General features: G+C 51.8%; 1 protein-coding gene across 7 annotated transcripts in view; it reads right to left on the bottom strand.

Moving 5' to 3' along the window:
* The window catches only part of CLEC16A (C-type lectin domain containing 16A), a 237,380-nt gene that overhangs the window by 31,838 nt on the left and 178,610 nt on the right, over nucleotides 1-26,932 (bottom strand). Inside the window, exon 22 of one of the 7 annotated variants that reach the window (XM_060405633.1) lies at nucleotides 1,729-26,508. The exons of the other annotated variants lie outside the window; for them this stretch is intronic. Within the exon in view, the coding sequence (XP_060261616.1) occupies nucleotides 26,441-26,508 (68 nt within the window). The 3' untranslated portion in view covers nucleotides 1,729-26,440. Of the gene's footprint in view, nucleotides 1-1,728; nucleotides 26,509-26,932 lie in introns of those variants that run through there. 7 annotated transcript variants of the gene reach the window in all.

Genomic DNA, 26,932 nt, shown 5'->3' with positions numbered 1-26,932 from the left:
GAAGAGTCGATTCATGTATTTCCTGTGTTGTGTTGTGCTAAGTCGCTTCTTCAGTCGTGTCCGACTCTGTGTGACCCTACGGACCGTAGCCCGCCAGGCTCCTCTGTCCATGGGATTCTTTAGACAAGAATGCTGGAGTGGGTTGCCATGCCCTCCTCCAGAAGAATGTATTTCCTAGGTAACTAAAAATTGGGGAAAAAAGAGAAAGAGAAGACAAACAGAGAAAGGTAACAGATGGGAAATAAACGGAAATACTAGTGCTGCTTTCTTCAGGGGTGGAGGGATTGGGGTGATATCTTCTTCTGTAGCTTAATTCCCTGGTGGTCCAGTGGTTAGGACTCTGTGCTTTCACTGCCCAGGGCATGGGTTCAGTCCCTGCTCAGGAAACTAAGATACCCCAAGCAGTACAGCATGGGCCGAGGAGGGGTGGAGGGGAAGGACTCTTCTTGTAGCTTAACAGTTCCCATTGACAATTTTCTACATTCATGCGTTTAAGCCACAAATGCACACAAGAGGCTTGCGGCCACAGGGACACACGAACGGCTCCATCCATCCCCGTCTTCTCCAGCTCATCCCTTGGGCCCTGGCGACCTTGGGGGACCGAGTCCCGCTCTCTCTGACTCACTTCCACCGCCGCCCCACTCCCCCCTCCCCGGTCGGCTCCTGCTCCGCTGCAGCTCCATCCCTGTGAAATATGGCCCCTTCCCGGGGCGCTGCTCACGTGCCTGCCGCTTTGATTCATCATCTCTTACTCTCTTCGTCCTTTATTTTTCTGCCCTCTTTGGCCTTTGATTGCTTTTCGGGAGTTTATCATATTGAACTTTTATCCCTTTCCAGGAAACCCTATTCTTTTTTTTCCCCCTCCCTTTCACAATTAATAAATAATCGAGACAGCACTGCTTTGGACAGAAGCATATCCTGTCTCCTAAACAGAACTGCCGGGAGCATCTCTTGGGGACCCCATCCGGGCCTGTGGAGGGCACATCGCCTGTCACTAGGAGGAGAGCGCTGTGGTCCATCGCCATGCTTGGGGAGAGGGTGCCAATGGGGTATCTGAGCTGCTCTCTATCTTACGACACTACTGCAATTTCACAGCTCTCTTCCATAGAAGGGATGGGAGGATGTAGCCTGAGGGTGGGGGGTGGGTCTGAATGCCAGGGTACAGACAAGGCATCGCATCTGAGTCTGAGTGAGGGCTCTGGAAACAGGTTCAAGTCTCAGCCCTGGGATGCTGCCTGCCTATGTAGCCCAGAGCCTGGGATTCCCTGGGTGAGATATGGAGAAAAAGAATCTGTTCCTCACGCATTGCTGTGAGAATTAAATAAGAATATAGGGCTTCACTTTATAAGAAAGTGTATTTAAAAAGTCACTATTGCAATTTATACTTTCTTTTCCTTCATATTTGCTTTAGATATATAGTTCCAATGGTATTATTTCTTATAGGGGCAGTTTATCAAAGGTAGTTTGTTGCAATGCTTAACATATTTTTTATAAATATTGCTTATCAAAATATTATCTCTGATGTTTAGTGCTTTATTTTTTTTCTTTAAAATACTAGAATAGATGTAAATAAATTATAAGGAGTTTTATGTATATTCAACTGTTTTGATTTTCTCTTTAATCCTTTGATTATACTGTGTCAAATAAAATATAACAATACTGCCTAATGTATGTATTTTAACATTTCCTTATAAGAAATACATTTTTAATCTAAGTAAAAAATAGTTCTTTGTGAATGATTTCAAGATATAAGAAAACTTGGAAACTCTACCATAAATAAAATTGTTTAAGTGAGGGAATATTTTGGTTTATGATTTTGTTAAAAGAACACCCTAATGGAATTGGCAGTCATTGATATGGTATCTTTAAGGTGGGGCTGAAAGTACTGAAACAGTCAGTTTTGTAGATAAATCTGAATAGCATCTCACGGACTCAGTCTAGGTCCTGTTGGTGTCACAGATGAAAACACCACATTTCTACTTCAAGCATATCTCTAAGGTGCCTGCTAACTTTTTCTTTTATCTTAATGTTGTACCATGTAACATAAAGTTGTGTGTATGTGGAGCGAAGGTAGAAGGTAATCAGGACAGTAACAGAGTTTTAAACAAAAAGAATGTACAACATTACATCATGATAATATCTACAGGACATTAGAAACCATGAGTTAAGGTCATATATATCTATTTGCCTGAAAATATCTTGATACATTAGTATATTAATATTGTCAATAAAATATTTAAAGGTACTGAGCTGTTTTTCCCCTATTATTAAAGTGCCGGCATAAGGAAACTGACACAAAGTGTAGCGAAGTGAAGCAGATTCCAATTACCTTCTTCCTTTTCACAGCCTTCTTCATTTTATTAGTTATATTGTATGATTCTGTGTTGTGTGCATGACCTTTTTGTTCATCATTTAAATCTCCTTTAGAATGAATTGAGATGAAAATACAACAGTTGAGTGGAAAATTAGGTGGTCAATCATTGGAATAATTCTCACAAGGTTATTACCTTTGAGAGAGAGAAAGAGGAATAAGCATCTGAGTTGACTGTTCATAGAGAAAAAAAAAAAAAAGAATGAAGGGCTTCCCTGGTGGCTCAGTGGTAAACAATCTGCCTGCCAGTTTAGGAGACAAGGGTTTCATCCCTGATTGGGGAAGATCCCACATGCTGTGGAGAAACTAAGCCTGTGTGCCAAAAATATGGAGGCTGAACTCTAGAGCTTGGGAGTTGTGGCTACTGAGCCCACATGGCGTGCAGCCTGCGCGCTCTAGAGCCCGTTCTCTGCAACAAGAGAGGCCACCACAGTGAGAAGCCTGCACACGGCAACGAAGAGGAGCCCCTGCTCGCCACTAGAGACAGCTCTTGCAGCAGCAAAGACCCAGCAGAGCCATAAATAAATTTATTAAAAAATAAATAAGAATACATACAGCTATGCTTAGCATGCACGTGTGCTAAGTTGCTGCAGTCGTGTTCGACTCTTTGTGACACTATGGACTGTAGCCCGCCAGGCTCCTCTGTCCATGGGGATTCTCCAGACAAGAATACTGGAGTGGGTTGCATGCCCTCCTCCAGGGGATCTTCCTGACCCAGGGATGGAACCTGTGTCTCTTATGTCTCCTGCATTGGCAGGTGGGTTCTTTACCATTAGCGCCACCTAGGAAGCCCAATGCTTAGCATAGGGGCTGATATAAAGCAATTGCTCAATTAACGGGAGCTGGCCTTATTAAGTTATAGCACCCGGAATGACTCCAAGCATCTATCTCCAGACCCCGACCCCTGCCAGTTTTGACAACAAAAAAGAGGAGCACTCTAGCCCTAATCATCTCCAAGAAATAATAACTTAAAAAAAAATTTAAAAGTCCCTGCAGTGAGCTGGACGGAGCGGCTGACATGTCATCACCCAGCACCAGGAAGTGACCTGGAGGTAGTATTCACCTGTTTTCTGTCTAGGGGTCACAACACAGACACAGCTTCAGAGGTTTTCAACAAAAGCTCACAGCAGTGATTCTAATACCTACTTTCTTTCCCAGAAGTCATGATTCTGAGGTCAGACCACAATCAACAGAGATTTCTGGAAAGGTATGAAATGCAAACTTATCTCATGATTTACAGGAAAGAAAAGGGAACAGGCGGCTGTTTTACCAGCAAGAACAGAGTCGTTTCTTCAAAGTCAAAAAGAAATGGAAAAAGGCACATTTTAGGGAAGGGGGAGGCCGCCACGTGAGTCTGGATTGCATCAAGGTTTCCAAATTATCCCAGAATGTGCTGCAGGGTCCAATTCCTTTTTCTCACTTTTGGATTGCTTTAAGGAAAATGTTGCATAAATAGAACTGTTTTATAATTAAATGGGACACAAATGAGATAATCCGGTCATTAGGAAAAGATGACAGCTTCGTGACCATCCTACCAGTTTAGAACTGGTTTTGAAAAAACAACACCTCCCTGGTGGTCCAGTGGTTAAGAATCTGCCTTGCAACGCAGAGGACACCGATTCGATTCCTGGTCAGGGAACGAAGATCCCACATGCCACTTTGCAACTAAGCCTGTGAGCCACAGCTAGAGTCTGTGAGGTGTGAGGAGAAATCCCACGTGATGTAGTGAAGATCTCATGTGCCGCAACTAGCACCCGATACAGCCAAATTAAAAAAAAAAAAAAATCAGGCATTTTGGATTGGTAGTCTGCACTCAAATTACTGATTTCAAAGCAGGGTGGAGATGTTTTTCATATTTGTATAACATTTCCGAGATTATATTGCGCTTTTACAATCATTTTGCTAGATCTCTACAAAAACCGAGAAAAGGTTCATAGCCAAAGGACCGGCGTCAAGGACCGCCTGTCACCAGTGCTGTCTCTGCCATTCACAACTTCAGTCCCCTTTCCTCTTCAATAGGAAGAGATCTAGCCCTGAGCCCTTGGAGTGGGAGCACTGACTCCAAGACCCTAGATGACCACAGAGCTACCCCGCTGCTGCTAAGTCACTTCAGTCGTGTCCGACTCTATGTGATCCCATAGACGGCAGCCCACCAGGCTCCCCCGTCCCTGGATTCTCCAGGCAAGAACACGGGAGTGGGTTGCCATTTCCTTCTCCAGTGCATGAAAGTGGAAAGTGAAAGTGAAATCACTTAGTCGTGTCAGACTCTTAGCGACCCCATGGACTGCAGCCCACCAGGCTCCTCCATCCATGGGATCTTCCAGGCAAGAGTACTGGAGTGGGGTGCCATTGCCTTCTCCAGAGAACTACCCCTAGAAAGTATCAAATAGTGGGAACTCACACTAAGGAAACCACTGGAATACAAGACCTGGCATCACCCCCAACCACCAGTAGCACCCTGTGCAGGACGCCTCAACTAAACAGCAAACAAAACAAAAATACAAACCCAATCAGCAGCAGACAGGAGTACCACCTCATTCAGCCTTACCCATCAGAGGAAAAACAAAAAAACACACAAAAACTCAGCACAAATCTCACCCTATAAGAAGCTTACACAAACCACTGGACCAACCTTAGAGGGCAGAAACCAAAAGGAAGAAAGAATTAAAAAAAAAATCAATAAAACTATGTCAAAAAAATACAACATCTTACAACATCTTTATTGAGGTATAACCACATACTGTATAATCTACTCATTTAAAGGTGTGTGTGTGTGTGTGTGTGTGTGAGTTGCTTAGTCATTTCTGACTATTTGCGATCCCATGGACTGCAGCCCGCCAGGTTCCTCTGTTCATGGGATTCTCCAGGCAAGACTACTGGAGTGGGTTGCCATTCCCTTCTCCAGGGGATCTTTCTAATCCAGGGATCAAAACTGGGCCTCTCTCATTGTAGGCAGTTTCTTTACCATTTGAACCACCACGGAAGCCCATTAAAGGTATAACCCAGTGATTTTTTAGTCTATTCAGAATTATGCAACCATCACTAGAATCAATTTTAGAACATTTTCATCCCCTGTGTAACTAGTTGTGAATTAACTTGGGAGTTACAAACACATGCATCCCCAACTACGCTGAAATGAGCCCATCACCCAGTCTTTTCAAGAACCTCCCACTCCGGGTTCTCCCTTTCGTTCTGAGAATAGTGTAAAACATTTATTCTTCACATCAGGCCTGGACTCAAGAACTATCTCTTCCAACAGAGTTCATCAGGAAAATGTCCTGGGTCCAATTCCTCCTGCTCTTTGTGGAAGAGGGGAGAGGACCTGCACTGCTGTGGGGAGCCTGGGCTACATACCTTTGCTGGGAAGCAGAACTGAGACCTTGTGCCCCACTTATCTAGCCACAGCGGAAACTGACGACAAAGGGGAACTGTGTGTCCAGCCAAGCTGGCAGCAGGTGTCATGAGGACAGTGATATTTTTATTCCTTGAGGATCTGGGCAGCCTGTGGGCCCAGGCACCAGTGACTCTCCCATCTGTGTGGGTGCCTGAATGGGTGGATTCCTGCCCAGGTCAGATCCCACTGTTGCTCACTGTCCCAGCTCTCAGCCGGTCCCTTTAGGGCCCCGATCACGGTCAGCAGTGCTGGACTACCTAGAGCATCCACAGGGCCTGGCAGCTCTGAAGGGAGGGATGTGTTCCGGTCACCTGAGTCCATAGCAAACAGTGTCTAGCATATAAAGGGATAGATAATGAAGACTTGTTGGCTCCAGCCAGCCAGCCATCCATCCATCCATCCATCCAATGCTTTCTGAGCAACGCCTATATGGGTACAGCAGCTCCAGGAGCTGGGCATTTATCAGTAAACGGTACAGAGTGTCTGCTATCTTGGCGCTTACAGTTCAATGATGGGATGGGATGGGATTGGGGAGGGTGGAGTGGGCAGGCTATGAAGAGACAAACTGATGGGAGGGAGTGAGTTCGAGGAAGAGAGTTAAGCAGGGCAGGGGGCTTCTGGAGTGCTTGGAGTGGGCACAGGACAGTCAGGGAAGAACCTCTGAGACAGTGAGACCTGAGGAATGAGACAGAGGACAGAGCCAGGCAGGTACCTAGGATGAGAGTGTTCTGAGCAGAGGCTAACCCAGTGCAGGGGTGCCTGGCACAGTGGGGCCCGTGCGGCTGCCGTGGAGTGGCCGGGGGCAGTGGGAAGAGGCAGGTCCATCTTGGGAGGAGCAGACTGTGTGGGGTCTCAGGGGCCACTGAGACCCCTCACAGTGGAATCTGGCCCTCATTCTGAGCGAAATGGGAGCCAGGGACGGACTTAAGCAGAGGACACGCATGATCTGACTTCACACCTGAAAATGACCTCTCTCGAGAGATGCTGAGACACAGAACTGGCCAAGCAGAGAAGCGGCCAAGGCCAGGAGGCAACAAACAACATCCCAAAGGTCAAAGCCCCAAGGCTGGCCCGTGGGCCTGATTTTATAAGTGAAGTGTGGCTTATTGTGGGCGTCTGCACATTTGTATACCGTCCTGCTAAGCTGCAGGCGGGGTCAGGTTCTGACAGAGACCACACGCCCCTTTAATAAAAGTCAGTGAATCCCTGGCCTAGGAAACGGGGTGAGACGGGACTGGATTGGGGCCGCACTTCCCAAGAAGCGCTGGGAGCTGGGCGCTCTGGCCCCGGAGTGGGCAAGTGGTTTGGTCTGCAGCTGCTCTGCATGAGGACGTGTTTTTGGGCGCATCTTCCTCCAGCCAAGTGTGGCTCATGGGATCTCATGGGCAGCCCAGCCTGGGGCTATCCCCCACGAATAGCTGTCCTCCTCCTCCGAGGCTTGGGGCGGCCTTTAGCCCCCCTGCTTGAAGCCCATCAGAGCTCCCCTGGGCTGCCAGTGAAGCCCAGGATGGTTGACAGCACAGGGGGCCAGGCCCACGTGGCCTCATCGCCTGTCTCCTGCTGCCCGCATGGCGCAGGCTGCTTGAGAGACGCACCAAGGTTTCCACAGCCCGGGTCCTGCCACCCTCCCAGGATGCCCTGCATTTAGCCTGGCCCACCTGTCCAGACCTCCCTCAGGAGCCTCCCCCTTCTGGGCAGGCAGGCGCCCATGTCCTGGGCTCCCACATGGTCACGCATTATGTAGTAATAGCAGGTGAAGCGTTGTCTTCCCCAGGACCCCATGACTCCTCAAGGGCAGGGCCCATCTTGAACCTTCCACTCCCCAGCCTAGGCAGACCATGGCATAGGGCACTGCTCAAATGGTTTCCTGAAAGTGGGACAAGCTTGAAGACTTGGCCTTTCCTGAAATTGGGTCCAGGGAGCCAAATGTATCCTGCTCCCATATCAGAACACCCTGTTCTCTCAAACTGGCCAAGCAGCAGCTGCTCCGACGGAGGAGCGCCCGACTGAGCGGTCTGCCCAGCGGCCACTCCATCTCCGGGAGAGGACCGAGGCAGAGGGAGAGGCCCATGGTGAATGGACGCGGGTCATGCCGGGCCCCGGGCAGTGCGAGCCCCATGGTAGATGCTCAGTGTGCGTCTGAGGATTAATAAAGGAATGACAGTCAGGCCACAGCATCTGACCCCAGTGGTCACTCATAACCCTTTTGTAAAGTCGATTAAGCAAAATTCAGGGAGATCTTTTCATCTCTGACAGTGTCCTTAAGACTGGGTGGATGGTCGAATAAGCCAGGGAGCTTCAACAAGCACCAGTGACCCTCTCCTCACTCTGCTTTTATTTGTTTTTGGCTGTGCCTCATGGCATGTGGGGTCTTAGTTCCCCGACCAGGGATCGAACCCATGTCCCTTGCATTGGAAGTGCCAACGTTTAATCACCACACAGCCAGGGAAGTCCCTCCTCACTCTCTGTTAACTGGGCTGCACTGGGCAAGGACAGTGGGGCTTTTCAGATGCTCTCAAGGTGATTCTAGAAACACGCAGCCAGGGTGGAGGGCCCCAGGGTAGGCTGGCTCGACCCAGGACCTCAGGTGGAGAAGAGCTTGCTGGGCTGGGACTCTGTGCTTCCAAAAGAGCTGTGCTTCTGCCCTGGGCCCCAAGGGGCAGGGCCTGTGGGCCTCTCCAGCTGAGAGCAGGGACTGCTGGTGGACTGCTGGTGGACTGCCTTCCTGATCGCCTGCTTGGCTGTCCCACTGAAGTCGTGAAGGTAGGGAACCGTGGAAGGACAAGCCCACCAGCCTGGAGGAGTAAAGGAGCTGACCCGAAGGCTGTGCTGAGCGGAGGAGGCCCTGGCACCCTGGCCGCAGCGGGAGGATGAGACCACTCTAGCCTGAGGCTGGAGGGACACCCGCCAAAGCTGGACACTGAGCCCAGCTCCTTGGGGATGGCACCGCTATGCATCATTTGGACAAGAAACTGAGATTTAGGGACGCACAGACTCTAAGGTGGGTGAAGTGAGGTTGAGTTATTCAACCAAGTGGTACGCTGAGAAAGTGCCACGTGCTGGGGACAGGAGACACTTTAAGGCACAGTTCTGGGCTTCCAGCTGTTTGCAGATTTTAGGTCAGCAACTTAAAGGGAATTCTCCTCCAATGGGCTTTTTACTTATGGGATTCTGAGCCTTCTGGCAGGCCCCTGACCCATATCAATAATAACAAAGAACAGAGATCAAGTGTAAAAATGTCATGTGGTAGCCTGGTTGGGAGGGGAGTTTGGGGGAGAATGGATATATGTATATGTATAGCTGAGTCCCTTTGCTGTTCACCATTTTCAAACTGTCACAACATTGTTAGTTGACTATGCTGCTGCTGCTAAGCCGCTTCAGTCGTGTCCGACTCTGTGCGACCCCAGAGACGGCAGCCCACCAGGCTCCCCCGTCCCTGGGATTCTCCAGGGAAGAACACTGGAGTGGGTTGCCATTTTATACGTCAATACAAAACTGGGGCTTCTCTGGTGGCTCAGACAATAAAGCATCTGCCTCCAATGCGGGAAACCTGGGTTTGATCCCTGGGTTGGGATGATCCCCTGGAGAAGGGCATGGCAATCCACTTCAGTATTCTTGCCTGGAGAACTCCATGAACAGAGGAGCCCAGTGGCCTACAGCGTATGGGGTTGCAAAGAATCGGACACGACTGAGTGACTAACACTTTTACTTTCAATACAAAATAAAAAGTTAAAAAAAAAAACAACAGTAAAACTGAGAACACAGAGAGTGAGGCTATGGGCCAGGGTCAGAGTCGGCAGAAGGGGGATGGACACTGGTGTTGCTGACTAGCTGTGCGGGTCCAGGTCAGTTCCTCAGCCACCCTGAGCCTCAGAAAACCTCAAACACAAAATAAGCATGTGCCTGCCTCTCCGCAGGGGGTTCTGCAGGTGTGATCACGGATCCATGAACATGCAAGGAGCTGAGCGCAAAGCACAGAAGGTGGCCCTTGACGGTGGCCTGCCCCCCTCACTGTGAGGCTCAGACGTTTCCTGACTTGGGCCTGCACTCCACCGCCCGCATATGCTGTTCCTGCCAGGAACACCTTGCATCCCCATCCAATTTGTCCAGTGAAACCTTCCACTGTCAACGCACACCACCTACTCAGGGAGGGGTTCCCTGATTCCCACTAGAGAAGGCCAGGTTCCCTGTTACCAACCAGTTATTCACTGGTATGATTCTATGTATAATGCCTACTCTTGTAAGACTGCGAGCTCCATGTGGCAGGGCCATGGATGTCTGGTTTGCTCATGGCTGTTGCCCCAAGCACAGTGCTCGGCACAGAGGAAGCTTAATACATGTTTGTAGAACAAAGGAATGAATGAAAAGATGAATTCCACTGCTTTCACCAGACTCCATCCTTGTGGCTCCGCGAAGGCAAAGAGCTGAAGAAATCCCCAGACTCTCATCGCTCCAGGGCTTCACTATATTCTGCCAGCCTCAGAACTTTCCAGAAGGTTTCTAAATTTACCCTTGACCAGCGGACCCTTAAATCTCTACTGCGGAGGCTCCTGCATTTGGCTGGTACACTAACATTTTCCACTGCAGGTCAGCACCTTATTATATATTTTTAAAAGAGTTCTGGCGGAAAGCCAGCCAGGGCTACGGAAAGCAGGAGAAAAAGCTGTTGATACCTCACACCTATTGGGCAAATGTCAACTGGCTTGAGGAAACTTAGACAACCACTTAGTGCTGCCAGCCAAGCACAGGCATCTCAGGCCTGATTTATCAGCGGGCTCTGACAGGCGTGCTCAGAAAACCCTTCTTGGCCCAGAAGTGAGAACGGGAGCTCGGGAGCCACGTGTTAGGGGAGATCCACGTGTGGGTTGAGATCACGGTGTCTCAGCTTCCAACTCTGACTCCCCCAGCGTGAGGCCAAGAGTTTCCTCAGACCCCCAAGCCCTGAGCAGGATCCCTGGACCCTGGACAAGCAGAACGTGGGGGTGAGGTGGCCTCGGAGTGGTCAGCTACCACAGGTGCCACTGTGTGACCTGGGGCCAATTGCCCAACCTCTCTGAGCCCCATCTGTCAAGTGGGGGTGGCCTTCCTCCGCAGGTTGCTGTGACCCCTGTTTGTGGAGACACTTGGTCTGAGGCTGGCAACGTGGGGAGCCTCAAAAATCCCCCTTCAGTGGTGCCTGAGCCACTGAGACATTTCAGCCTCAGGATGGCTCAGGGGGCAGAGGTCAAAGCGTGCGACTGCTTCTGGGAGGTGCAAGCTGGCTGGTCACCTCGCCTCTCCAGCCTCAGTCTCTCCCTCTCCCTCTCCGCGTGGTATGACTGAGATCAGCCATGGGGAGCGCTCTGCCTGTCCCGAGCTGCCGCACGACGTATGAGGACAGCGCCATCCTCAGAAGCAGACTGGTCACGACCTGGAAAGCTGCAGCCAAAGTGTCACCAACCGTGCTCGCCAAGGGTGCACCCCCACCGGCCTGGGGCCTGGCTCCTGGGTGGACCCCAATGCCCCCGCACCACTCTCTCAGATCCACTCCCTACCGAGCAGCCACACAAGCTCGGGGAGACGTGTAATCAAGTGCTGCTGCTGCTGCTAAGTCGCTTCAGTTGTGTCCGACTCTGTGCGACTCCAAAGATGGCAGCCCACCAGGCTCCTCCGTCCCTGGGATTCTCCAGGCAAGAACACTGGAGTGGGTTGCCATTTCCTTTTGTCAAAGTGAAGTTGCTCAGTCGTGTCCGGCCCTCAGCAACCCCATGGACTGCAGCCTACCAGGCTCTTCCGTCCACGGGTTTTCCAGGCAGGAGTACTGGAGTGGGGTGCCACTGCCTTCTCCATAATCAAGTGCAGTGGCCCCCAGAGCCGCAGAATGAAATCCACACACCCTCCCCAGTCCTGGCCCCGCCGCCTGGGCGACCTTCTCCTCCACCCTCGCCTATGGGTCCTGAAGTGACTGCCCACAGCCATCACCCCATTTCTGTGTGTGCCTCCCCGATGTGGCTGTCTGCTGCAGGAGGTGCTAGAAGTCCCCTGTGGGGGCTCTGTCTTTGGTGGCTCTATCAGGGCAGGTTCCCTCTGCCCTGAGCACCAGCCAGAATACTTGCACATGCCCCGCGGAGGGGCCTGGAGGAGCTGGGTCAGTTGCCCTGCAAGGGGAGCTCAGGGCAGGCTGCTTGAGCCCTTTGGCTCCCCTAGTTGCTGAGATACCCAGACAGCGGGAGGCACCCCTAGAGCGGGGCTCCGGCCCTAGTGAGGTGGGTGCCGTCATCAGCCCCACTTGACAGAAGAGAAGACTGAGGCTCAGGAACTTCACAGAACTTCCTGATACCACACAGCTGACGCTGACTTAAACCCAAGGGGGCCGGCTCCAGGATGTGTGCCCCTAACTTCCTTGTGGCAGTGGCTCCCTGGCAGGGAATGTGGCCGGTTTGAACAGTATGGTGGCACACACTGGTGCTCCAATGCTGGTGGCCTTTAAGTGACTCGAGGCCAGCAGCTTCCTGAGGTACCCAGCCAGCCTGGGGCGCCCCCCTGCTGACCCAGCGAAGCCAGGAGTGGGTACAGGGTGCTTTCTGCCTTTGCCCTCTGCTCAGAGAGGGGACAATGAGCAGGCTGTGGCCTCCCCCAGGCCCAGGCACTCTTACTGGGTGCTTTGGATGTTGCTCTGAGCCAGTGGCCACCTCCCTTGGGCATCAGGCAGGAAACCTGGCACACATACAAAAAGCATTTTTCCAGAACACCCAAGACTTTATAAATGTCAGCTGTTTCAGAACATTCTCCGCTTTACTAAAAGAGTGTGTGTGTATGTGGAGGGGGAGGTGTTTGGGGGAGAATCACTCCATCAGACCGATGCAGACTCGCTCAATTCATGAGGCTGGAGGGTGCGTGGGACTCAGCATCTGGGCCCAAGTGTAGCCGAGGAAGTTAACACGCTCAGAAAGCCACAACAAAGGACAGTTTTACCCCAGAAGTGCCACGGAGGCTTCAAGTCAACTTAGCAGGAAAGTAAAGAACACTGAGCGGGCAATAACCTCCTTCTCAGGAAGCAGGTAGATGCGTTAGAAAGAGCAGGAGTCTGAAACCAGGCTCCGTCTTTCTGGGACGGGGCGCGGGTGATGCTGCTTCTGACTTTTGCTCGCTCAGCTGCAAAAGTGGGATTAGTCACAGGATGGTTTTCGCATATTTACCTCCTGGTTGTCTGTAAAGCAACTGGCCTGGTGCCTCGCACATAGCTGGCATTCAATAAAAGGGACTTTTATCCTGGGGCCTTAAAAAAGCCTGTGATGCTAGAAGCATACACTGCATACACCACGTATCTGAATTTTTTATAAACTTGCAAATATACTGGGGGGAGTCACTGTAAAGCACCGGCTGAACTTGTATGTCACACGGTGACATATAAGTATGACATGTTAAGTATGTCACACGGTTGAAGTGTCTACTCTCGAACCACGTTGTAAGGCTGCGGCTTTCAAGGACCTGAGTTCACAGCGGGCAAAGATGGGGATGGAGGAAAACAATTCATCAGCCCCGAATTGCTGGGCTTGGACTGCTTTCCTGATGACTTTAGGGCTTTAAGGAGGCAGGCTGCTTCAGTATGAAAGATGTCACAAAACAGCCATTCCCGTTACACTGGGATAATATTGACTTCTGGCCCTTCGGGGATCTGAGATGCTTTAAAAAAAAAAAAAAAAACATTCAATAATACTCTGTGTGTGTTTTCGGAGAAAAGCACATTTATATAAAATGCCACGGCTGGAGGGCCACAAATAAAGGAAGCTGTATTTTGGTCATGGGATGCTGGCTACAGAGAAAAGTATGGCAGAGAGGCGGACGCGCAGCAGGGGTGCCTGGAGAGAAGCCTTTGGGGGCTCTGTCATGCTGTCATACTCCGTCTGCGACGACAAGCCAAGCCACGGGTGGGCCAGCCCTTGGAGGCCCCTGCCAGCCCCTGGGAAACTTTCCAGTCATCACAGCTCCTGAAGGCCTCCTGCACAGAACAACGTCCGCGAGCAATGACGGTGCTGGGTCAGAAGCGGGGACCGTGGAGACAACCCTGTTAAATGCACATGCGTAACCAGGGCAACGAAGCCTGAGTGCCCTAACTGCCCAGCCCACACGCTCCAGAGCCCGTGCTGTGCAACGAGAGAGGCCCTCGTGTGCTGCAACGAGCGCAGCGCAGCCAAGAAACAAAGGTACAGACAACATTCCGAGAGAAACCAGGCTCCTGGATATTCTGCCTGAAGCGAGCCCCCATGGTCCTCCACCCACGCACTTTTATTGGTCACCAGATCCTGTTCGTTCCACAGCCTAGATACTTCTGGACGCGCTTCATGTTTCTTACCCCAGGGAAATCCTTGTGCAAGGGGGCGTGGAGGCTCTCTTATTTGTTAAGGACAAAAAAAGAAAAAAAAAAAAATTGGCCACAACCTAAACATCCAGCAATGGGAGATTGGTTAAATAAACAGTGGTTTGCCCACGACACCAACTGGTCCTCAGCAGTCAAAAATGAAAGAGGGCGCTCTTATGAGCCCACATAAAACAAATGCAAGACATTACTGAGTGAAAATAGCACTCATTTAGGTTACCAAAAAAAAAAAAAAAAAGGCAATATACTACTATGCTACAAGTACAGCATGTGTGTGCGTGCTGAGTCGCTTCAGTTGTGTCCGACTCTTTGTGACCCCACGGACTGGAGCCCGGCAGACCCGTCTGTCTGTGGAACTCTCCAGGCAAGAATCTTGGAGTGGGTTGCCATGCCCTCCTCCAGGGGCTCTTTCTGACCCAGGGATCGAACACATGTGTCTTACGTCTCCTGAATTGGTAGGCAGGCTCTTTACCACTAGTGCCACCTGGGAACCTCAGTATAGTGTATGCTGCTGCTGCTGCTGCTAAGTCGCTTCAGTCATGTCCAACTCTGTGCGACCCCATGGATGGCAGCCCACTAGTATAGTGTATAAATATCCAGAAAAAAACAGACTAAAAGGACATACACCAAGCTGAGGAAGAGAGTATCTCTGCAGAGGCCTGTTCTCATCCACAAAACGGGCACAGCCCACACTGCTCTGGCGGTCAGTGCCAAGGGAGGGGCTGAGTGTGCCTGGTCCCTTCTGTGCCCCCTTTACCCCTGCCCTCCAGACTCCAGTCGACCAAAACCCAAGCCTCCTGACTGATCGCTCCCCTAGCTGAGAACCTCCCCTGCTGCTTCCAGGGCAAAAGTCCAACCCTGTTTTGCCAGCAGCCTTCACCATCTGACCCCACCCGGCTCTCCAGGCTGTCCCGTCACTCCCCACGGCCCTGCCACTCAGTGTCACCTGCTCCTTCACGTGCTGCCCCCTCAGACCTGCCTCTCTGCTCTGAACGACCTGCTTATTTATTCTTGGCCACGCTGGGTCTTTGCTGCTGTGTGCGGGCTTTCTCTAGCTGTGGGGCGCGGGTTTCTCATCTTGATGGCTTCCCTTTTTACGGGCTCCTGAGCGCAGGCTCAGCAGTTTCAGTGCACAGGCTCAGCTGCCCCACATCATGTGGGATCTTCCCGGACCAGGGATCGAACCCGTGTCTCCTGCATTGGCAGGCGGATTCTTAACCAATGGACCACCAGGGGAATCCTGCACAACCTGTTTATAAGTCCATCTCCCCCATCTAGTCCTCTCTGTACGCTCAGCATTTATTTGATTCACAAAAGACCTCAGAAAGCACCCTGCTTTTTGCCTGAACCTAGTTAGTGTATTTGTCATGTAACTCCTTGGAATTTTTAAAATCCTTAAAAAAAAAAAAAAAAAAGCCAGTTCTTCCCTCACCTGCCCCCTCCCCAGTTCCTTCTCCTGGTGATCCCTTACCTTGGACCCTAGGAGCTGCCATGCTTTGAGGGGGTCATTCAGGGCACAGGGGCCTCCCTGGTGGCTACAACGGTAAAGAATTGGCCTGCAATGCAGGAGACCCAGGTTTGACCCCTGAGTTGGGAAGATCCCCTGGAGAAGGAGATGGCAACCCACTCCAATATTCTTGCCTGGGGAATCCCAAGGACTGAGGAGTCTCGTGGCTACAGTCCATGGGTCGCAAAGACTTTAGGGCATAGAGGGGAGGGGAGGACACGTGGAGAACCCAATTGCTTAAGCCCCTCTGAACCTTCAATGCTATGATTGTGTCTGGTCCCCATTTTCCATTTTGGTTCTTCTCCAGACTCACAGGTCCTCGTGAACTAACAACTCTTCTCCCAGCTGTCCGCACACCTGGCACCTCACCCTCTTATATCTAAAGGTAGGCACTGTGATTGGTTCTTGGGAAGTGGTAAAGTGGTTCTCAAACCCTGTCCCAGGGGAGCCCTGGGGTTCCTTGAGCTAGTCAGAGACATTTGAAGGCCAAAAAAAGAGAAAAGAATTCAAATCAAAGTAGTCTTTTTCCAATTCACAGCTGAAATGAAGGGCTAGAATCTTCTCAGTTTCTAGGTTTTTATCCCACAAATGAGCCTTCGATCCTCTGCATTTGTTATCACTTGTTATCCACTAATAAGGACTTACAGCTGATAAAACAAATGACTAGGCGGCAAAAAAGAAACGCTGATAGAAAAAGGCTTAGAAAGTTTCTTCAAATAAAGTTGTGGACTTTTCCTGTATGCAGAGAGTTGCGTCCGCGTTCTCTGCTGGTTTCTGTGCTCCTGAAATGGGAGACCGTGAGAGTGACAGCCCCCAGGGTTCCCCAAGCACGCCCGGTCCGGTGATGTTCTGCCAGCAGACAATCTGCAGGACTGAAGACACGAGGGTTCGCGGAGTGGGAGGCAGACGGGCCAGGTGCGCTCCCCGCCTCCGAGCTTGGGTTTCCTGGTCTGCACACGGAGGACGGGGGCCAGCCGCCCAGGGCCTTGTGCGGCTCAGCGGGAACTGCCCCGCTCGGGCAGGCGTAGAGCTGACGGTCCAGCAGTCCCAGGTGAGCGGCAGTGTGCTGGGACAGGGGCTGCAGGGGACAGGTCTCCGCCCATCTCTGGTCCTGGCTCTGCCTCCAAGAGCTGTGCTTGTTGTTGATGTTTAGTCGCTCAGTTGTGTCCGACTCTGAAACTCCACGGAATGCAGCACACGAGGCTTCTGTGTTCTTCACTGTCTCCCAGAGTTTGCTCAGACTCATGTCCATTGAGTCAGTGATGCCATCCAACCATCTCATCCTCTGTCATCCCCTTCTCCTTCTGCCCTCTATCTTTCTCAGCCTCAGGGTCTTTTCCAATGAGTCGGCTCTTCGCATCAGGTGGCCCAAGTATTGGAGCTTCAGCTTCAGCATCAGTCCTTCCATTAGTTGTGGGACCTTAGGCAGATCATGTGACCATAATCCTTATAGGCCTTCTGCAGGAGGAAGCACGTTCTGCCCTGGTGTTTTATCAGCACCCGATAAAAGCCTTTCTGAAACGAGCAACTCTGCATGACTGCACGGCTTGTTATTTACAGTAGAAGGGGCTCCTGGATTATTAACTTTGTGCAAACTGATTTAAAGTGTGGAAAGGGAATTTATCATTTGGGGGCCCAAGGGTCAGCCCTAGCTAATAACAACGACCATAAAAAACACTGAGGTAACTTTTACTGCACCTGTGTGGAGGCCTCGTTCCAAGCGCTTACGTGAATTAACTCTTTATGCTCACAGGAGCCTAAGGAGGTAGGTGACATTCCCATCCCTATTTTTATCTTTCTGTGGTAAAATAAACATAGGGCTTCTCTGGTGGCTCAGGGGTAAAGAATCTGCCTGTCAAAGCAGGAGATGTGGGTTGGATCCCTGGGTTGGGAGGATCCCCTGGAGAAGGAAATGGCAACCCACTCCAATATCCTTGCCTGGGAAATTCCATTGACAGAGGAGCCCGGAGGGCTATAATCCATGGGGGTGAAGAGTCAGACTTGACTTAGCGACTAAACAACAACAGAAAATAAACATAACATAAAATGTACCACTGTAACTATTATTTAGTGTACAGTTCAGTCGTGTTAAGTACATTCACACTATTATGCATCACCCCCATTTTTTATATGAATAAACAGGCCCAGAGGGGTGACTAATTGACCCAAGGCCATGTAATGAGGACAAGGTGGAGCCAGGACTTGAACCTGACTGTCTGCTCTGCGGCTGTGCTAAGCCACCTCCTCTGAGGACTCACCTGGGCAAGCCCTGCTGCTGAGAAAAGAAACAGCAACAAGGATGAACAGAAAGAACAATGGGGCAGGACCCTGGCCATTCTATCTTTCCTTGGTACTTTTCCATCTTTCCGAATGTGCTGCCATAAATGTGCTTCACTTCAACCAAGAAATCTGGAGTCGAGCAGCGACAGGAGCTGGGTTCTGGGGGCGGGGATGGGTGTGCCCGTGAGCAGCTGGGCCTCGCCCTGGCACTTGCCTCCTGTCCTGTGCTGCCAGTGAGGCTGCCCTGTGTGGGCCCGCCTGAGCCCACAGAACATTCTAAGGCGTCGCCAAGGTCAAAAGGCAGCGTGAAGCTGGGGCTTTGGCCTTTTCCTACGATCTGATGCCCGGGCCCCCAAGCTCTTCTCTGCCTGCAACCTGCTCCTTGATGCACTGTCATCGCCTGGTGTCCCCAGGGCACTCGTCTGCTTCAATGTCTGAGGTGGGTAATGACCCCGAGCAACGAGGCAACACTCAGTTCTTCGGAACTCTTTTCTCATCCCAGCTGCCACCTCTTAGGAAAAGCTTGTCTGGGGCCCCGTGGCTGGCATTGCCTGCGGGGTGTGCGTTTCATAAGAAGGCTCCTCAGACAAGTGCTGGTGTGTCTTTGGGGAAAGAGTCTTTGGCGGGGTGGCGGGGGGAGCAGAGCACATTCCAGGGAAGGGAACCTTGGTGTCCAGATTTGGGGATGTGGTTCCTTCGTGGGTGCTCCTAGCCTGACAGTATCCTCAGGCTCCCTCCTCACGGCTGCCCTGCGGGCTCCGAGAAGCAGCATGGCAAGCAGGGGCCCCATGGACTTGGCTCAGGGGCCCCACGCCTCGACCCAGCCACTCGAAGGCTGATCTCTTAGAAACATCTGCCAGGCAGCTTTGAAGGAAGCGCAGATCCTGCTGCTTTTGCTCAGGCAGGATTCTGAAATTTCGTTTCTGCTTTTTTATTCATGGTAGACCAGGAGCAAATCTGTATGAGGATGGCCTTGTGCAACCCAGACCCCAAGCCTGGTTGGGAAGCAGTGACCCTGGGAGAAGGGTGGCTTTCTGCATCACAGCTCTGCAGCTTTGTCCCCTATCCAGCGGAGGTGGGCTTGGAGTAGGTGGACTCAGGAGCAGGTGTGTCACAGAGAAGACAGGGATGGGAGCGTGCTGGCTGGGCCAGGGCCCCCAAGAGTCCCCTCTCTCCTGACCTCTGCCCTCCCGACCTCTCACTTAGAGACAGGTGGCAGAGCCGTCAGGTGAAGCTGCTTGGCCATCACCAATGCCCAGTGTTAGTTGCTTGGTCGTGTCCAACTCTTTGTGGCCCCATGGACTGTAGCCCACCAGGCTCCTCTGTCCATAGAATTCTCCAGGCAAGAATAGTTGAGTGGGTTGCCATTCCCTTTTCCAGGGGATCTTCACAACCCAGGGCTCAAACCGGGGTCTCCCACATCGCAGGCAGATTCTTGACCATCTGAGCTTTCAAGAAGGTGGTATTCAGAGGCAGAAGTGGAGGTACAGGTCTCAGAGGTACAGAAGGAGCAGGGGAAGGGACACTCGCTTTCAGAGCTGTGCGGAGGACAGAATCAATGCATACAAAGTGCCTGGCGTGGTTAACGCTTCCAGTCAAACTGTACCCCACACTTCCAGAAATGGATGACTTTTCTGTCCAAAACACGCTGAGGGTTGGAGCCAAAGATACGGTTTTTGTCCAATACCACTGAGGCCTAGGGTGGGGAGAATTCACTTTGGGAGCATCAAAACTGAGTCAGGAATGAAAGGGTCTGGTGGTGGGGGGCTCAGGGTCCGACCAGGCAGACCTGAGTTAAAGCCTTGCTGAAGAAGACGTATCAGTGTGACCTTGGGTGTGTGGGTGGCTTCTTTATGCGCAGAAAAGGAAAGTGGTAAAACCCTTCTGAGGAAGATCAGCTGAGAGTCCTGCATAAAGTGTTTAGCAGCTTAATTATGTTTTGCTTAAAAAACAAAACAAAAACAAAAACAGGCCTCAAGGTCAGATTCAAGTTTCTGTAACTCTCTGTAACTCACCAACCCAGTAGCTGGAATCTCTGATGCAGGGAGGTGTTAACAGGGGGCTGGGGAGACTGGAAGGAGGTGGGGGGCTGCTCTCCTTCCCATGTGAGTCCAGAAAGGGTATTTTTTTCCCCCTTGGGGGAGCTGGAAGGAGAGAGTTGGCTTCAGTTTTATAATCGGAAACAAGAAAAATAACAGGCTTGAAAAAAGGAGTTTCTGGGAAACACTGCCACGAGATGACATTAGCACCTAGTAGTTCGTTCTCCCCAGGGGAGAAGTCAGAACTGAGGTCTATGAATTAAACATCGATTTTTTTTCTCCTGCTCCACCCTACACTTTTTTTTTTTTGGATGACAGTTCAAGGCTTTGTGGTCAGCTGGGCTGGCACCAGGTGCACTGTGATCCTGCATTCTTCCTCAGTTACTCAGCTGCCAAAGGCTGGTCCTGGAACGACGCTGCCTTTCCACAGAACTATTAAGTGTTCTGGGTCAGGAACTGATAAGGCTGGTTTATTTGCTTTTGACAACGATCACACCTGGGGAAGGTATGGCACTTGCCCTTGTGCTCAGGGATTTCAATGTTTACCCAGAGACAGACGGCACCCCAAACCCAGCGGGACAGGAAGGGAGAAAAGCTGACTCTCCCGCCGGCACACTGAGCTGGGGCAGGAGCCCGACCTGGGGGTGAGAGAGGCAGCAGTGACCCAGCCCAAACTCCAGCTACCAAGCCTTGCCCACTGCCTGTTCAATGGGCACCAATGGGCTCATGGAGTGTCAAACAGAGAGGGCAGTATAAACAGGGCCCCAGAACCTTCTACTACGCTCACGAAGTATCGACCAGTGAGGGCAGTATAAACAGGGCCCCAGAACCTTCTACTACGCTCACGAAGTATCGACCACAGAGGGCAATATAAACAGGGCCCCAGAATCTTCTCGGAGAAGGCAATGGCGACTTACTCCAGTACTCTTGCCTGGAAAATCCCATGGGCAGAGGAGCCTGGTGGGCTGCAGTCCATGGGGTCGCACAGAGTCAGACACAACTGAGCGACTTCACTTTCACTTTTCACTTTCACGCACTGGAGAAGGAAATGGCAACCCACTCCAGTGTTCTTGCCTAAAGAATCCCAGGGACGGGTGAGCCTGGTGGGCTGCCGTCTATGAGGTCGCACAGAGTCGGACACGACTGAAACAACTTAGCAGCAGCAGCAGAACCTTCTACGCTCACAAAGTGTCGACCAGTGAGGGCAATATAAACAGGGCCCCAGAACCTTCTATGCCCACCAAGTGTCAACCACAGAGGGCGATATAAACAGGGCCCCAGAACCTTCTACGCTAGCACGGCACAGTGATGGAGAAGACAAGTGGGCAACTTTAGTTAAAGGGAAGGGCTCTGAAAACTGCGCCTCAAAAAATTAAATTTGCATTCAACCCAGCAATTCCACTCCTAGGTAGAAATCCCCAAAGACTGAACATCAGTGTTCAGACAAAAACTTGGCACACACACACACTCTCACAGTAGCCCTATTTGCATTGGCTCAAAGGTGGAGACAACTGCCAGGGCTGCCTACAGGTGGGAGAATGAATGCACCAAAGGTGGTCCACCACACAGTGGGGCATAACTCATCCGTGAGAAGGAACAGAGCTCTGACATGCCACAGCGTGGATGCACCGCCAAAACATGATTCTCAGTTAAAGAAGGGCGTCCCTGGTGGTCCAGATGGCAAAGATTCCGACTGTAACATGGAAGACCTGGGTTTGCTCCCTGGGTCGGGAAGATCCCCTGGAGTAAGGGCATGGCAGCCCACTCCAGTATTCTTGCCTGGAGAATCCCATGGACAGAGGCGCCTGGTGGGCTACAGTCCATGGGGGTCACAACGAGTCAGACACAACAGAAGTGATTGAGCACACACACACGCAGAGGGGTTGGTAGCCCAGAATGTGAAGGTACCAATGCCACTGAATGGTGTTCTTCCAGATAGCTGGTTTTATGCTGTATGAATTCCACCACAATAGAATAAATAAAACCCAGCTGCTGTATGACTGGGGCAGCGGGCGTTGGGGCCCCTGGGGAGGCCTCTGAGGAGAAATTCGAGCAGACCCTGAACGCTGAGAAGGTACCAGGCTCGCAGAGGGCTCCTGGTTCTAACCAGAGGGCAGTGTGAGGACAGCGGTCCTTAAGGGGACACGCCTGGTGCTCAGGAGGTGCAGACAGAAAGCCAGCGCGGCTGAGATGCTGGGCGGTATGATCTGCCAAGACAGCCCAGGACAGAGAAGAGAGGGGAGCCGACTGTGGAAAGTGCGCAGGGCCAGACGGTGCAGGACTACCCTAAACAGGGTGGAGGGCAGTGAAAGAGGCAGACAGACCCTCCCCTGGAGGTAACCGACTGGTCCAGGGCAGCTGACGGTCCTCAGCTGGGGAAGGGTCACTTTTGTTAAAACATGTCATTGAGCACCAGTGGGTGTCAATGTGCCTGGCTGTGTCCCACTGCAATCCCCCAACAAGTTGGGCTCTAGAGCCCTTCTGTTTGGGTAAGAATTAGGCAGAGCCCGGGTAGGACCTGACCAAGAGGGACTGTGGGGGTCTGTCACCAGCCACCCCCACCCAGGTGAATGCTTGAGAGCAGCCCTGGGCCAGAAGCAGCCCAGGAGAGGGGGTTTGGTTGGCTTGGGGAGGCCAGAGCCCTGGCCCTCAGATTGGAGGCCACTGCCCTCTGATGTCCGGGGTCACTTCTGGAAACAGCCTCTGCTCTGGGGTCTGCTGGTCCACGAGTGTCCATGGAAAGACTGCCCTGCAGGCTAGTTTTGGACACCCCACCCCCTCTTGGCAGGTTCTGGCAATTGGCTGTCACCACAGGTCAGTGGAACGGGTCCTGGAAGGCACCCGCCGTGGAGCACTGACCTCAGAGCTGGACTCTAGACCCGGCTGCGCCCGCCCACCCAACACACTGGCCACTGCTGGCCCTCTCTCCCTGGCCAGGCACGCTCACCGGCCTCTGCCCTCCTGGAGCTGAACATTCTGTGGGGGCAAGAGCCATAAACATAAAGCTGGCCAATAGATAGAATTTGTGATATTTTTCAAGGCCAAATGGGAGAAGAAAAATACACCGAAGCGGCCAGTTGCCTATTAGCCCTGATTTATATTCTACTTTTAACATCTCATCCAAGGAAATGAAAGGTATGTGCTCATCAAATATGATCAAGAAACGGCTCTGTGACAACTCCCCGGGCCTGCAGAGAACAGCAGGGGATGTGTCACGATCGAGCCAGCCCCTCCAGCAGCCACCCCGGGGCAGGTGGCCAGCTGTGGCTTTCCCTTGTCAACACCTCTCCAGGCAGGGGGTATGCTGCAACAGTGCGGTCCATGCAAGGGACGGACACGGAGCAACACCCTGATGGCAGGTACGGATGCCACAGCATCGCAGACCAACCTGGGCCGGGTTTTCGAGGAGCCCTCTGGCAAACTCTTTGAGGAAGGTGAGCGTGGTGACTCTGACGTGCAACTGACGGAACTCGCATCTCACTTGCTTCGGTGACAGCGCTGAAGCTGAGGCGGGGGGATGCCACTGAAGACCTGGGGTAGGGTCTCAGTTCCTTGGTGTCCCCTGCCGAAGTACCACAGCCTAAACCACCCAATGTCTGGGGCCCCTGCGGGAACTCCTCGTCTCCCTAGTGTTCTCGCAGGGAGAAGGTAACCGGGTGGGTGCTGCCCTGAGGCTGTGCAGAGACTGAGGACGGAGGCTCACTCCTTACTCGGTGGAGGCTGAATGAAGGTGCCGTGTGACGGGGACACTCCAGGTCCCCGAGGGAGTGACACTCTTCCTGGGGGGAGGAGGGTACCCAAATATGTCGACCAGGTTCAGAGCCGCTGGGTCACAGAGGCTAATGTGATGGGGCTGAGGGGGGCAGCAGGGATCAGGAAGGGCCTCTCTGGGGAGGCGGCACGCAGCCTGAAGCCCGAGTGATCATCAGGAAGTGGCCACATGCAGATCTAGGGAGGAGCATGCAGGGCCAAGGCCCTGGGGCAGGAGAGAGCACCGTGAGCTTAGGCGGTGGTTCTCAAAGCATGGGCTGGGGAACCCTGGGGGCGCCTCCCAGGGTCAGAACTCTCATAAAGATGACGACGGCATTTTCCTTTTACACTCATCCTCCCAGGAGGATGCAAAGGAGCTTTCCGGAGTCCATGCCAGCATGACAGATTGAAAGCAGAAGCAGCTATGAGAAAACCCAGCTGTTTTCTATTAAGCCAGATAGTAAGGAGATTTGCAAAAATATAATATTAACTTTTATTCGTTTTGTTTTGCAAAACAGACTTGTTCATAAAGAACTATGTTATTTATTGCTTTACATAAGGTGGGTTATTATTATTTTTTAAATAAATAAATTTAAAAAGTATTTCTCAGTTTTAATTTCCAATAGGTGAAATATGGATAAGTATAATCCATACAAACTAAAGAACTTTGGGTCCCTTAATGCTTTTCAAAGAGTATAAAGTGGGGCTGGGCCTTCCCTCGAGTTCTAGTGGCTAGGACTCCACGCTTCCACTGCATGGAGCACGGGTTCAGTCCTCTGTGGAGAAACTAGGATCCCACATGTCACACAGCCAAAAACCAAGCAAACAAAAAAGGAGGGATCCTGAGGCCCAAACCTGGAGACATGCTAACTTGGAGGAGCAGCAAGGGTGGGGGCCCCGGGCAGGGGATGGGGTGAAGGCTTCGGGAGAGCTGCGTCTGAGAGGCTGGCCGGGACTCATCGCACGAAGAGCACGGAGGCCAGAACGAGAGACCTGGATTTTGTCCTAAATTCAGTGAGGAAGCTACAGGACAGTGGCAGGGAGAGGCATGATGTGATGTGATTTATGTTCTAGAAAGATCCCTCTGGCTGCATGGAAGGGAGGGGATGAGCCTGGAAGCCGGAGAGCATGTGGGTGCCGCTGCCGTGACGGGGAGAGACGCTGGGGGCCGAGAGAGGGAGAAGGACCCGGTGTGTTCCAGAGGCAAAGCAGAAGTGGGTGTGGGAGAGTGAAGAGAAAAGATGAGGGATGATGCCAAGATGCTGGGCGGCTGTGGGGCCAAATCCTGAGGCAGCAGGTGGTGAGGCGCTGGGGGCGGGGGTGGGGCGGGGCCCCTCTCTGAGGGAACGCTGACTCTTTCTGAGTCATGCGAAGCCTCAACACTCTCCACTGGCTCTTTAGGTCACATCTCTGGCCCAGGCGAGGACAGGCAGGCAGCGAGGCCTCTCTACCCAAGGCCCTGGAGCAGCCATCCTGTGGCCACATCTCTGAGAATGTTCCCTACCACCAGCCCTGCCAGGGGCTGTCGTGGGAGACACTGCTAAGGAGTGAGTGGACACTCTCAGGAGCTTCCTGTGACCTGCCACAGTCCCACCTGGTACCCTGACCCTGGGACCAGCAAGAGGACACCGGGCATCCCAGCTGTGCCAAGCCCTCTGCAAGGCAGGCCCAGCCCAGCGAAGGCAGGGCGATGCCCCCGGCACTGGACAACCTGGCCCCTCTCTGGAGGTCAGGTGGGATGGGAGAAGTTATCCCACAGCCATCTGCAAACGGGGGGGTGGGGGGGGGGCGGGAATCATGCAGATGCCTAAGACCTTGACATTTGGCTCTGTTGATTACTTTATGCTCGTCTTGTTCCAAAGATGAGGGAGTGGAAATGAGGACCAAGCTTTCCTCCTTAATCCATTACTTTCTGAGTTCAAAGAAGCCCTGATGACCCTAAAGAAATTATTTCTTAACTCACAGAATCTTGTACGTCAATTACATTTCAATTAAAAAAAATTACAAAGAGGTATTTATAGGCATGTTATAATAAAATTACAACTGTGTGTGGGATTTCCCTGGCAGTCCAGTGGTTAGACTCTGCCCTTCCAATGAAAGGGGTACAGGTTTGATCCCTGGTTGGGGAACTAAGATCCCACATTCTGTGCAGCCAAAAAAAAAAAAAAAAAAAAGAATTATAACTGTGTGGAGGAAAAAAAAAAAAGGAAAGGAAGAAAGAAATGATTTCTTACCAGGCTAGTCTGTATTTAGTTAACCTAGACTTATGGTCCAGAGAAGGCAATGGCACCCCACTCCAGTACTCTTGCCTGGAAAATCCCATGGACAGAGGAGCCTGGTAGGTTGCAGTCCATAGGGTCGCAAAGAGTCGGACATGACTGAGTGACTTCACTTTCACTTTCCACTTTCATGCATTGGAGAAGGAAATGGCAACCCACTCCAGTGTTCTTTCCTGGAGAATCCCGGGGACGGGGGAGCCTGATGGGCTGCCGTCTATTGGGTCGCACAGAGTCAGACATGACTGAAGCGACTTAGCAGCAGCAGCAGCAGCAGACTTATGGTCATCATTTATGTCTACTTAGCAACCATCTCTACAGAGCATGAGGCAATCTGGAGAATTTTTTAAAATGTTTATTTATTTGGTTGCAGCATGTGGGGTCGTCACTGCGTTGTGCAGCATCTTTCTCTGATGCGGTTCATGGACTCTCTAGTTGTGCTGCACAGGCGCAGTAGTTACGGCTCACAGGCTCAGCTGCTCTGTGGCATGTGGGATCCTAGTTCCCCGACCAGGGATCGAACCCGAGTCCCCTGCATTAGAAAGCAGACTCTCAACCAATGGACTACCAGGGAAGTCCCAATCTGGAGAATTTTTAACAAAGAACCCTTCAGACCCTTCAGCAGGCAGAACTGTCTCACATTTCATGGCTGAAAACAGAGGCAGGACTGCAGTCAGTCTCGAAACCTAGGACCGTATTTAAGAATGGAAGCAATCGCAGGCTGTGGGTGGCAGCGTGAACTGGCACACTTTTTTCTGGGGCTACATATACTAAGATGAAAAACCTCCCCTTTGACTCAGCAGAGCTACCATTGGGCATTTATCCCACTGATACATGACATTTGCACACTTACAACAAGGATACCCCAACGAGAGACACTGTGATGGATGGGCCAGACGCTGGAAACAACCAGCATCACTGTCCAGTGTCAGTGACCAGCATCCAATGCCCATCAG

Source organism: Ovis aries, chromosome 24 (genome assembly GCF_016772045.2).
Source record: "Ovis aries strain OAR_USU_Benz2616 breed Rambouillet chromosome 24, ARS-UI_Ramb_v3.0, whole genome shotgun sequence".
Lineage (NCBI taxonomy): Eukaryota > Metazoa > Chordata > Mammalia > Artiodactyla > Bovidae > Ovis > Ovis aries.
This window is presented reverse-complemented; position numbering and strand designations above follow the sequence as displayed.